Source organism: Limulus polyphemus, unplaced genomic scaffold (assembly GCF_000517525.1).
Source record: "Limulus polyphemus unplaced genomic scaffold, Limulus_polyphemus-2.1.2 Scaffold1300, whole genome shotgun sequence".
Taxonomy (NCBI): domain Eukaryota; kingdom Metazoa; phylum Arthropoda; class Merostomata; order Xiphosura; family Limulidae; genus Limulus; species Limulus polyphemus.
This window is the reverse complement of record NW_013666910.1, coordinates 162635-176406: the sequence shown is the minus strand read 5'-3', so window position 1 is coordinate 176406 and position 13772 is coordinate 162635. Positions and strand designations below refer to the sequence as shown.

General features: G+C 34.5%; 1 protein-coding gene across 1 annotated transcript in view; it reads right to left on the bottom strand.

The window, feature by feature from the left end:
* LOC106463008 (THO complex subunit 2-like) overlaps window positions 1-13772 on the bottom strand; it is a 160632-nt gene that overhangs the window by 13885 nt on the left and 132975 nt on the right. Inside the window, exon 12 of the mRNA XM_013922975.2 lies at window positions 1189-1232. Coding sequence (XP_013778429.1) covers window positions 1189-1232 — 44 coding nt within the window. The remainder of the gene's footprint in view (window positions 1-1188; window positions 1233-13772) is intronic.

The window sequence follows — 13772 nt, the reverse complement described above, 5'->3', positions numbered from 1 at the left end:
AGACTAATAACATGCAAAAAGACAATTTCCCCTAACTCTCAAAATTATTCTGGCTTTCTAACCATGCGACAAGAGCCGTTACAAATTCATCCAAGCTAATCATTAGCTTTCCTACAGGAACAGAGCTTGTACTCTGAGTGAAATTGACAATTATCTATTCGGAACACAATATTATACAATATATCACTTGACAGATGAAAACCTTGGCTTTTTATTGGTTATAGGTAATATATAATTAAATGTAAGAGAGAGAACTATTAACAAATTCTGAAAGAGAGGATGCGACAGGTGGGTGTGGCAGAAGGGGGCTGATTTTCTATATGATAGCTCTGTAACCAAACAAAATTGAAGACTATAAAAATTATGGTTTGTATGAACAATGGCAATTTCATAATAAGTAATTTACATTTAATTTCATACTTTTTGGAGGGGTGGTGGATAAAAAAGAGAAAAGAAGATGCTTAGAGAAAATGTATCATGTGTGTCACACTAGGGAAAATTCAGGTTTTTTGTTACTGTTTTATGGAAATAAGAAGCACAGGAATTCATATAACAAAACACCATGAAAAATTATTGGATCTTATTCATTCTGAGTTGCATTAGTATCTAACCATCAAGAAAGGAATAAATACTTTAACAATTCTACCAAACAATTGAAAACATTTCCAGAGCAGTCAAAATAAAACAGACTTGTATCTAGTAGCTGACTTTTTTACATATTCCATCTACAACCTTTTAGACTTTAAAATCTGGTCATCATAATATACAATCCCAGTTATCTAAAATAATAGTTTCAAATTTTAAAAAAATACAATAAATAAGAAGAATGTCAGTAGGTTTGAACACTGCTAAAACATTTTTTATGCTAATTTACTTAGTCTAATCTGAAGTGTTGAAAGAAATAAACATAGCACAAACTACACAAAACTCATAATTATTATCTGGACTTTCAGTTATCTGAACATGTAAACATACAATTTTAATGAACTGGAAATAACTATCAACACAAACAAGAGTCTATATACCTGTCCTTATGATATTGGTTACTGTTTATGTTGTTAGAAAATTGGGTTTTAACAAATGTATTTTGTGTATATACAAATATGTTAATTACAAAATGCACAAGTGCACATAAGATTATTTTCAAAACATGAAGTTCAAAATTGTTAAAAAGTCACAGTTTGTTACCTTTTTTTGTTTCTCTTTAACTTCAAATTCACCATTTTGTTTTCCTATAAATAAAAAAGTAATAACAAACTAAATCTCAAACTCATAGTAATATTATATATATATATATATATATATATTTATTCTTTCAGAAATTCTAATAATATTTTTTGTACCAACTCAATGTATTGATATTAATGTACTCATGTGATCTTGAAATAAGGGGACATTTAAATTTAATCAAGAAAATGTAGAAACACCATCTAAGACTACCAAACAGTTCATCTTCTCTTGTAAGAGATCATTCTATTCAAAGAAGCACCCTCTCCCCAAAGTAGTAGAAAAATATATAAATAAGGACCTCCGATTAAGCAAAATCCACAAATTTACATACAATATAAACCAGAATACCCAGAATAAACATAGGAGTTCAACACAGCTATTTCTTACAGATATTATTCAAAAACAGTAATATATATATATATACTATAAAAATCAAAAGTGAAATTAAGAAAAAATTTTGTTATGCAACCTTATACAAACCACACATTTATGTTCATATAAAAAGTAACATATCATGCCAAAATTTTAAAGAAAAAGTAATCAATTTAAGACAATGATTTAGATGTGCTTAGAATATTATATGTTAGTCAACATGTCACTAACGTAAATCGTACAAAAGTTTAAAGAGTTATGAAAAAATATTTCTTGAAAGAAAGACACTTGATAACTAATTGTTCTGTTTCTATTCCATGAAACTTATTTATTGATTAAAAACATTTTTATGTGCTGTCTCATGTATACAGTGTCTGGCATTTCTCCACATTTTTTGAAATTCAATTTTCAAGGGAAACATCTTTTGTTTGGTTTTTCTGTTTATCATTTGCTTCTTCTGCATCTTTGGAAATTGAGTTCTTGGTGGATTACAATTTTTTCTAGGTGCTATCTATTTCATGCTTTTATCATTTTGAATTTTCCAAAATGTTTGTATCTGATTTTATGATGAAAAAACATTTTCTAGATTGTTTCTAGCACTTGCAATGTCTTTCACTTCTCTACATCTTTTAAAAATGTTTTTTTATTTAAGAATATATCTTAGGTGATATTTATTGATAAGTTCACAGTCTTGCACTTCTGTGTATCTTTGAAAAGACTTGAATATTGAATATTTTTGTAGGTTTTATCTCTTGACAGTTCACTTGTCTTGTAATGTTTTGCATCTTTTGAAAGTAATATCATGATGAAAGATGTTTTCTAGATTCTACCTGTTGAATGTATTTGTTGTCTTGTACGAATACTTGTTTACACCTCATAAATCCGATTTAAAAATGATGCAGGATGTGTTCATAGTCTTGTACTTTTCTACATCTTTTGAAACAGAAATATCACCTATAGTATTTTATACATATAAATCTAATAAATTTAACTTTTACTTTAGTGAAAATATAAATTAAATATCATTTTATTTAGCTTTTAACCATTTTCTTTTTCAATAGAGAGAGATATAGTATAAATTACACATTTTGGTTAAAAGTAAATTTATTTAAATATATGTAGCTAAAAACTATAACCTGTCATAGTTAGTGTTTCAACCAATTGCTCAAATAATTAGTGGCTTTTCAAAAAGATAAGTAATATTTGCAAATACCTGTTCATTGAACATAGTGTGTGCACTATGATGCATTATTTAAAGAATACTTTTAGCCTTTCTATGTGGCTCAGAACTGCTGATAAATATCTGCTTACAGCAACTACAGGGATTCATATTGCCTGATGCTCAGGACACCATGACTTACTATTATACTTTGCCTATTGGACAAGTACTTTTTTCACACTGTTTGCTCTATTGCTAGAAAAACACTCTTGAAAGTCCAGCACATAAACACAAACTTTTAAGATGCATAACTCTAAGCCTCAAACCAAATATACATATCCCATTATATACATCTCTCTGCTTCTCACACACAAAATAACAAATACAACAATATTATTATACTGTTTTTGTTTACAGTAATAGTCCAGTATAATTATAACTACCCATTCTATAAAGAATATATAACATAAAATTTTAAACTCTTTTATATATAAATATAATAGTTCATGGATGCATAAATATAAACCATGATTTCTCTATCAGTATAGACATGCTGCACTGTAAAATCCTGATGATTGACAAAAAATTAATAAAATATGTATATATATATATATAGTTTTAAACCTTATTAATCTGAGATTTGATCTTTTACTACCATAATGTGAGCTAGAAAGCCAACTGTGATATGCAAGCATGTATACGTTTTCTACCTGCTTTAGTGATATAGCCAATTAAAAATTGTTTGTTATTTAGTTTCCATGCTGTAACAGCAGCAACACATTGTCCAGGAAGTTGTTACAATTACTTTTTTCTAGTTGTTTCAATTTTGTTTTCAAATGTAAGTCATGTCTATGTGCTGTATATGATATTGTTGTAATATATAGCATCTGCATTAAAAAGATTGGCACTGTAGTATCCTTTGCTGCCCAATGCTGTGATGGAACAAATGTTATAAGGTGATGCAATCAGCTTGACAATGAAATTGAGTTTATCTGTCAATTTCTGGCACCTTCTTAGTTTAATCCTAATAGGAAGTTATAGAGTAAAGACTCATTTTTAATATCACTAGCAGAAATGCTGCATGACAGGCAGCTGTTTGTGCTAGTAATTACTAATTGTGATATTCATACCTCATCGAAAAAAATTTAGAAAAGTGAACATTTTTTAAAAAAGGATTTTTCTGGGAAGTAATGCATGGCAAAAGTGTTCAGATTGTGTTGATATAAACTGTTATGATTTTTTTGAATTGAAAGTGGTACCTTTCATTGAAAAAATTAAGTATTTTTTAAGAACTCCACTTACAAATTTCATCACTTAAGATATAATCAAACCCTTATATACAGTTCTAGTGAAACTCGCATTCTTATTGTGAGGAAGAGCACTTTTATTTAAAATTGTGTTTTGTGATAAAAAAATGGTTGTTGAACATACTGTAGTTATATTTTTAATTGTCTGAATCTTGAATAACCAAAGTGTGAAATTTTTCTATGGATTTTTGTTTGTGGTGCTAATCAACAGATGGCGCCACATTGTGTTTAGATTGCGGGAGTCCACCCCAAAAGAGGGAAAGCTCTGGGACTAAGTACAACATAGTAGAAGTGACAGTTCTTTGTGTACACAAGTATGTATGTTGCATTTTCTTTTTGTTTGCTCAATAATAAACGATTGTTTTCATTTTTGCCAATTTCATTCATTCTTATTATTTTATACACACTATGAAGAATTAGTTATCTGATCAGAATCACTCTCATTTCTTGATCAAATCTACAGTTATTTGCAGATCCGTCTGTCTGAAAATTGTCAGGTAATCAGCAGATTTTACCTGAAACATATGTAAGGTTCCAGAGACTTTGCGAAATACCTAGAAACAATGATACAGAAAATTTTAAGAACATGAAACAATATATAAAGAAGACTTAAGAATAAAAATAAATTTGATTGAAGAAAATATGCACAAAATTATTGGGGATATACAGAGGGATTACAAAAACAAATTTGAAGAAGTGCAGAAAGGCTGTAATGACAAAATTGAAGAAGTACAAAACAAAGTCAAAAACAGAATAAAAAAATAATTGGTAAATGAAAAGTACAGATCAGCTATATCCAAACCAAAACACCATTTACTATTAAAAACTATCTGGTCTACACCTATTACCACTACTGCTGTGCCATCTGTTAATGCAGGACCTTCATGGACTAATCCATCCATATTACTAGCAAATCCAGTTCAAGATTTAGTGACCTATTCAACTACATTGCCCAGTTGGAAACAAATGGACTATTATGGAAAGGTAACCACATTCAGTTTGAAATAATTTCCTAAGTGAAAAAGTTGCTCATTTAAGAGGACTAGCCTTAATTACATTACGTAACCTTCCAGCTGAAAGGCATCAACAAATATCAGGCACTGGTAACTGCCTTATCCAACAGGTTCAAAGTAACACCACAACGAAGAATTCAGAGTAAAGTCCTGGAATTGGGTATGGATAAAAGGAAATCTAACCCAAACTTGTGGAAAATTTGGAAAGGTGTGCCCAATAATGTTACCTAGATGCTCTTTGTAAAATGACAGATATTTGTTGGCATGTGATCAATTTATAGATGCAATAATAGATGAGAGGACAAGAGAATTAGGTTGGACAAAAGTGTGAGGACATCTTTAAAGAGGTGATAGAATTTGAATCCCTTAATCCATTAGAGATACATATAAACAACTAAAAACACCATCTAGAGCTTACAGGATCATCAGATGGAATAATTCTGAAACAACAACACCCTCTCACAACAACCTAGAATAACTGAAAGAACATTATGGAATAACATGGATGTATAAGGAATAACAAGTCCATACAAAGGATACCAGAAGTTAATATTTTCTTAAATTGAAAATGTATTTCCAATAATACTTACCTCCTCTCACACTACAGCTATTACTCAACTGCCAGGGTTTCTTCCTTTGCCCATCTAAGCATTGGTCTGATTTTTTCTCACTTGCTCCAGTCTTTTATACCCCACTTAATTGCACTTGGCAATATTTGTCTTATGACACTCTCCACCTATGTCAATGCACCCTCTATCCTGGTACTACATATAAGCACCTCATTCAGATAATGTTATCACTTTTCGAGACTGATTCAATCCAAAATCTCTAACATTGGCTCTTTGTGGAGAGGAAGAGCAGGAGAGTGTGAAAAGAAATAAGTATTATTGGAAATACATTTTCGATTTAAGAAAATGTTAGCTTCCAAAACATACATACCTCTACTCACACTGCAGCTAGAATCCCACACTGATAAGGCAGAAGGGTTGATGAGGGCATTATCCATACAGATCATGGGTGTGTCAATAGAAGATTGACACCTTAGTGGGGGAACCGCATTACATCCAAAACTTAATTCATGTAATGTGGGTGGAAATTTAAATGATTTATCATCCCTTTTGGCTAGGCCTGAAACAGATAACTGAGGTTCCACTGCTTTGGGTTGGAATTATAGGGTCATAGTCTCTACATCCCATATATACTTATGAGTGGATCCCAATCTGCAGACATAAAGTGATGCGTTCTGAGCCACTGGATTCATGACGAGAAGGTAAGCACCATCAATATGGACAAACCTTCTCCTCATCTTAAGGAAGTCTGAATGGCAACACCCCAGGCTCGAAATGACAGGATCTTGTATGCCTTACTCAACCTGAGAAAACAAAACTTATCTGGTCTGGAATTATAAACACTCATCCTCACTCCCCAACCATGTGGGCAAAGTAAATTCCAGTTGCCCCTGAAGAATTTTGGGGAAGAAATGAAACAAACTGTGCTCAACCAGGGACCTGGTATGGGACCACTCTGCATTCAGAATTACAAGGAGACAATGGACCCTCTTTCATGAACAATGTACAAAACCAATAGCCGAGTGTCAAATCTGAACTGGTGCCTCTCTATCAACATCTTGGAAAAAAAAAATCCAGGGACGCAGGAAGGAGGAGCCCCAATTTCGCCCTCTTCACCAAGAATGGAGGAATTCACTCAAACACTCTGTCCACCACCTAGCAACTGGAAACTGGGTGTGATAAGGACTGTATTGCTCCACCAGCAGACTCTGAGGGGTAATGCATGTTGAGGAGTTCTGAGGAAACAGTGCATCAGGTGAATCAAGTTCCCTAAATTTTTAAAAGCAAACCAACCTTGATTTATTCAATCCAATGATCAGCAGGGACAGCAGGATCCCCTTATGCTTTACTCCTGGTAATCCATGAGTGGCAGTCCAGTATAGTATAGTTACACCACCCGGTCAGCCTCTAGGTGGTCTTATGGAACATCTCATTTCTACAGAGCCTGCTGCAACCTGTATAAAGTATATTGAATTAGTGGTTGCTAGTACAGAATTGGTTTGATAAAGCACACCTGCCTGGGAAACACTTGCCACAGAGTGGGATTCTGTGAAAATGAGGTAAGGGACCCTGAAAGGTAAAGGAGAGACAAGCCTAGCAATGAAAATACTCTGTATAATCTAGCAGTAGCTACAGTGGGGTAGTTGAAAACCCTCAGATGAAGATACTGCCAGATCATGCAAATAATCTGTGATAAAAGTATTGGCAGAAGTACACAAACCAGTCCACACATTGTCCTCCAGCAAGCAATTCAACCAGGCTACTAAGGACATAGAAATGTGATGAATCTGATTACACGTGACTCGCAGAAGATTCATTGCATTCAAAGTGGCCCAGAGTGAGCAACATGAATGAATTTTGTACCCACCTCTTCAACGTAACCAGGATTAAATCCTGGGAACTGAATGATCCCAATGAATAAAGTCATTGTCAAGCATTAATGCAGGCAACAAAACATTCAAACCCTCAATGGACATGACAGTGATCGAAATCTGATTGCTCATAAAAGTTAGAAATAGGGATCAGATGAACTGGTGAAAAGGATTTATACCCTTCCCTGTCTGCTAGTGTCTTAAGTAAGAAGAACTGGTCTGAGGACATAGGTAGAATGATAAAGTGTCCTGTGAACAATCAATGTAAATCACTCTGAGACGAAGGTTTGTTTGCTTGTTTCTTTTGAATTTCGCACAAAGCTACATGAGGGCTATCTGCGCTAACTGTCCCTAATGTAAGTGTAAGGCTAGAGGGAAGGCAGCTAGTCATCACCACCCACTGCCAACTCTTGAGCTACTCTTTTACCAATGAATAGTGGGATTGACCATCACATTATAACACCCCCATGGCTGAAAGGGCAAGCATGTTTGGTGTGACTGGGATTCGAACCCGCAACCCTCAGATTGCGAGTCGAGCGCCCTAACCACCTGGCCATGCCGGGCCTCTGAGACGAAGGTCACAAATGTGTGTTGAGAAAGGGCATGTAATGTAACGTTAATATACCAGTTAGGTAACTGGAATAGCTGTTTTGTACAAAGGACCCAAAGTGACTTGAGGAATCCGAAAAGTACTGGGGATTCGTAGAATTTCTGTCTCAAGTATGGAACAGTAGTCAGTAAGGCTGCTTTATACATGGCAATTGTGGAAGATGCAAAACCCTTACCAAAGAGCCAAGTCAAAAACAAGTTATGGTTGGCATTTCTGATCGAACTGGGTTCAGCTTCCTATCAATACACAATTGCCAATATGTGTACCATTTCTGTTGATAAATGTCCATTGTGGGACTAAGAAAAGACAGACAGATACATGGCAACCTTAGAAATTCAACCCCAACACTGAGCCGGACTGAGATAACTGATGAAAAAAAATACACAGACTGACAACTTACTGAACTGAAGAAAAAAAATAGATGTCTCAGCTCTGAGAATGAAGCCTGCCTTGGTTGTTGCTGAAAGTAGAATCCTGGTGTGATGTTCTGACAATTGACAAGATGGTGCCAGCAGTAACCATTCATACTTGGAATAGTGTGCATAGGGCTAGGGAATGGAGGTGACGAGAAAAAATGTGTATGATTCAGCAGAACCCATGTGGTACTGATGCTACTCCAAAGGTAAAAACCCTGTACTGCAGTATCTATCCATTGTGCACAAAAAAAGCAATAATGGTGGTATGCCATGATTATGGCAATGTGCAGATAGGAGCTGACTATAATAAACTTTGACATCCAAAATCCTAGTAAAAATGCTAACTCAGACTGAGGAATGAGTCACTAGTGAACCTTGGAGAATCTAGGCAATGATATACAGGAGAATGTCTGATGACTGGGCACCAATCTCCTATCTTCTTAGGCCCAAGAATCGTTGGGAATAAAACTTCAGAAGAACTAGCTTGGCTCTCTTTCTCTACCCCCAGTACAACCAAACTCTGATAGCCATAGAACTAAGTTCCAAAATATGAGGATCTGTGAGAGACAGAAACCCTACAGGTTGGGTGAAGAATGGTGGTGAAGATGTGAACTGAATGACTAATTCTGACTCACGGACCTGTAGTGCCCATGGATCCGTGGTTAAAGTTACCACACGCCCAAAAATTGTAGGAGCTGAGCCCACAGAGACTCTGAAGGCATACAATATTCACCAATGCCGCTGGCAGCATTCTGACCAAGCAGCGGAACCCTTCGATATGACCAGAATATATTCTGGATACTAATGTACAGAGAGGCTGATGTCAGTGGGTCAGGACCCTTGAAAGCAAACTATAAATAAGTTTGAAACCAATTATACAGTGGGATTCATTATGTTTACAAGAAGGTTTGTTATGCTGGAAATTGGAAGATACCAATGGACAGAAACAATGACTACAGTTGGTACTTCCACAGTCTCTACATTCTGTAACACTCCATTATCATCAAAACTTCCAACAGCTGGATGCTAAGTATTAAAAAGGATCCAGACAAAGTAAGATAGCACTTTTATTGCATTGGGGATCTGTAAAGAATTGATGTAAATTCTGTCAACTATGCTATGAAAGTAAATGTCCATTAAAGAAACAGCATGGGCAATTACAGCAGTATTGTGTTAGAGCAACACTTGAGAGAGTTGCTTGGTCCTTTGCCACAGAGTAACAGTAGGATCAGATATATCGGGGTTGTAATGTACTATTTATTTTCATAAAATGGCCAAAAGAATATGCTTTTCCTAACTAGCAAGCAGAAACTCTAGAAAGGTAACTTATTAATGAACTTGTCTCAAGGTGCTTATGGAACTCCACTCAGATCAGAGATGGCAATGTTATTCAACCTTGTTTGTGGAAATGTGTAAGACCCTTGGAAGCAAAAAGACCAGAACAAAATCCCTTCATCCATCTTCTAATGGAATGGAGGAACAGAAAAATTCTACCTTGTTAAATCAACTAGCCACTTATGTAGATGAAAAAAAAAAAAAAGGATAAACATTTCCCACTGCTACTTAGGAGTTATTGAACAGTAGTACAGGAAGCTACTGGTAATACACTATCATCATTGATGTTTCAAAGAAAACTCTTTAAGTGCCATTGGATCTTCTATAACCACATTCAGAGGATAGTCACTCAGCAGTCTTAAACAGAACATGTAGAAAGATAATGGAACACCATCAATGTCTTACATGGCTTTATTCACAAAAGAATAAAATCTACTAGTGATAAAATGAAAAGTTGACGTGATGTTAATGTTGATAAAACTGGATTTCATCGACATGACAAGGTATGGCTGTGCTATCCATGGAACAAGAAAGAACAGACTCCACAATAGCAGGTGTTTGAAAGGGCCATATATTGTACTGAAAAGAACCAATGACATGGTTTACAGAATTGTGAGGGACAGGTAATCCAAGCCAAAGGTCACCCACTGTAATTGTCTTTGGAAGTAAGTTGGGGAGAATAGCAAACTAGGTAACTCCAGAAAAGAAACCGTCAGCAGAAAATCAACATACTGATGAGCCCAGAGTTCCTGTTGAGACAACTTCTAGAAGACCAAAAAGTTGTCAGCCACCAGTGAATTTGCTTGACCACCTGCCCAGGGAGAGTTCCTCAAGCGACAGAACAGGCAGTGAGGATAAAAGACTTTGTGAATAGAAAGTTCTGCGTAGTATTTCATTTTTGTATTAGGGCTGCTTATGGGACTTCCCAATCAAGGAAGGAAGCTGTGTTGTAAGTTACAGTACTGTGCAAAATTGTTAGGACAAAGTCAAAAATTAGATTTCAGGCTACTTTCAAAGAACAATGAAAGGTAAATCACAGGTGAAACATCAAAATTTTATTAATCTTCATATTTTGTACAACACAAACTCAGTCGAAGTGCTTGAGTTCAGCAAACAGTTAATATTTTATGTAATAACTTGAAACAGTCTTTCAGACATTGTTGCAACATTTTTAATCAAAGTATTCTTTGGGATTTTACTCCATATGTCTCTAATACACTCCCGTAAAGTTTCTTTGGAAGTAATTTTTGATTTGTCAAGTTTTTGATCTATCAAATCCCAGATCTGCTCAATTGGGTTTGAAATAGAGGCTCTGTGAGGGCCATCATCATTTGATTAATTCCAGCAGCTTCTTTCTTAGCTAAGTAATTTCCGCACAGGTTGGATGAGTGTTTGGGGTTATTATCTTCTTGGTAGTAGAATTCTTTACCAATAACATGCAAACCACTGAGTATACCATAATGGATCAGTATCTGATGGTATTTGCACTGGTCTATTATTCCATCTATTTTGCAAATATCTCTTGTCGCCTCAGCAGAAAAACACCTCCAAACCATCACACTGCCTCCCCCATGCTTCAAGTTAGGTGGTATGTATTGATGTAAGTATCTTTCACATTTCTTCCTCCAGATGTACAACCTACACTTTGAACCAAATATCTGAAACTTGGACTCATCCATTCGTAACAACCTTTTGCAATCATCAACAGTCCAGTTTTTGTACTTTATAGTAAATTTCAGTCCCTTGACAATATTTGCAGATTGAAGTAAAGGTTTTTTAATTGCTACATGACCAAATGTTCCATTCTCGTTGAGTCTTCTTGATACTATAAATCTGGACACTTTTCTGTCATTTGCTCTATAGTCATTTACCTCATACTTGAGATCAGTGGCAGTCTTCCTTCTGTACCGAAGGCTGCATAAGCAAAGATACTTATTATCAGTATCATTGAATTTAGATGTTCTGCCTCTTCCTTTCCTATTTTCAAATTTACCTGTCTTGGTCTCACGATCTAGGGTGTACTTGACAGTGTTTGAGGGGGCATTTTAAATCTGCAGCAATTTGTCCAACCAGCATCATGTAAAGCTTCTATGCAAACTCTCTGCCCTACTGACAATTCACTAGACCTTTTGGGCCGTGGCATGACAACACAACTTAATATATAGTGTTAAACACTGTTTTTATCAAGATTTATTTGTGGAGTGCTATTAAATTGATTTCTTCTAGCATATACTGATACCATATGCTAGCTTCTTTCTATATAGTTAAGACACTCCATGACAGTTATTTCAGACCCTAAATTTGTTCAGAATGTTCATTCAAGAAAAACCATTATAACATGCCCTTGGTACAAATATATGGGAATTCTAAATGATGATAAGTATTCTCAGACTGGCTCCTTCAATTGTCAACAGGGATCACAGAAGCAAAACCATAGTGTTGAAATTTACATTCTGTAATGGCATAGAAAAATTAGCCCCATAAAATGTAAGAATGACAAAATATTCTCTTGTCCTAAGACTTTTGCAAGGTACTGTATCTTTTCAATGTTTCAGTTGTTTGCTAGAGGAAGCAGCTAATAATATGATGTTATCATCATGAGAATTTGCAAAATGTATAGAAAACACAAGAATACAGGTGTAAATAATGAGTAGACACGTGGTACAGTAATAGTGAATGAATTAACCATGTGTGTACAGTGGGGTCAAAGAGCATATGTCAGGACCTTTCAAGATTTAAATTAAAAATGTAATTAAACAACTTATTATAAAAGTATGTCAATATGTTTGGCACCAAAAATATAAATAATATTACAGTTTCAATTATGAACTTGTTTTAGTTTCTTAATTTTGAAAGGAAATATTTAATCAATATTCAATTTTTGCTTTTCTGTATCATGAGACACTTCATTCCAAACTGCCCATTTTATATTTTCTTTCTACCTTCCTATGATCATCTGACACTGGGTCAAATTATATATTTATAATGTAAATACTGCTAATCCCTAATGTAAATTTATTGTCTCTGTGCTTCTTGCTTTACTGTGATATAAACAAGAAAGTCAAACCCATATGTCATGTCCTGACTATTGTATTCTATGTTTAAAAAAATGTCAATAATTCTCTCTGGTATTTGCTATTGGATTACTTAAATCAAACAAAAACAAAAGATTCTGCTTTATTAAATTCTTTAGGAGGTTAGTTTGTTCATGAAACAGGTTTGGAAATGCCCGACCTCAATTTCATTGTTTGTATCAACCAGCTAAATTATAATATTTTCAGGATATTATATTTTTGGTGTGATATTTTGTTATAAATTACACATTTAAATTAAAAAGTTGTATTTTGCAACACCAACATCGTTACAAGAAAGTGGGATTAGAGTGTTGCATCTTCTGATAGAAAAAAAAAAAGACAGACTACAGGCATAAGTAATAAATTTCTTGATGTTTTATAAAAGTATCTAAAATGTAAAAATTAGAAAGTTTAGTTTAAATAAGAAGATTAAAAATAATTTATTCATGATACTCAATCACAGAATGTTCACATCCACAAGGCATGACTACAATTCAATTTGATGTGCTTGTAATTCTATCATTTGTTTATACAAAGTTGCCTGGTTGTGATAAATGGCCTTTGGAATGCTATGAAAGGGTCTAAGTGTAGCTGTAAAGTAATAAAACTAAATAGTGCATAACTATCTGTTACAATAGTTATTATAGAAAGATAAAAAGGATAAGTTAGATATATTTCATATTGTTGAGTCGTCGAGGTCACGTGACTGGTGTGGCGCCACCTATTTTCTAGAACTATCCTGTACCTTGGCGAATGCTCTAGTATTTACTAGATATAGGGTAGTCTAGTATATAAAAGAGGGTGACAAAGTGACCG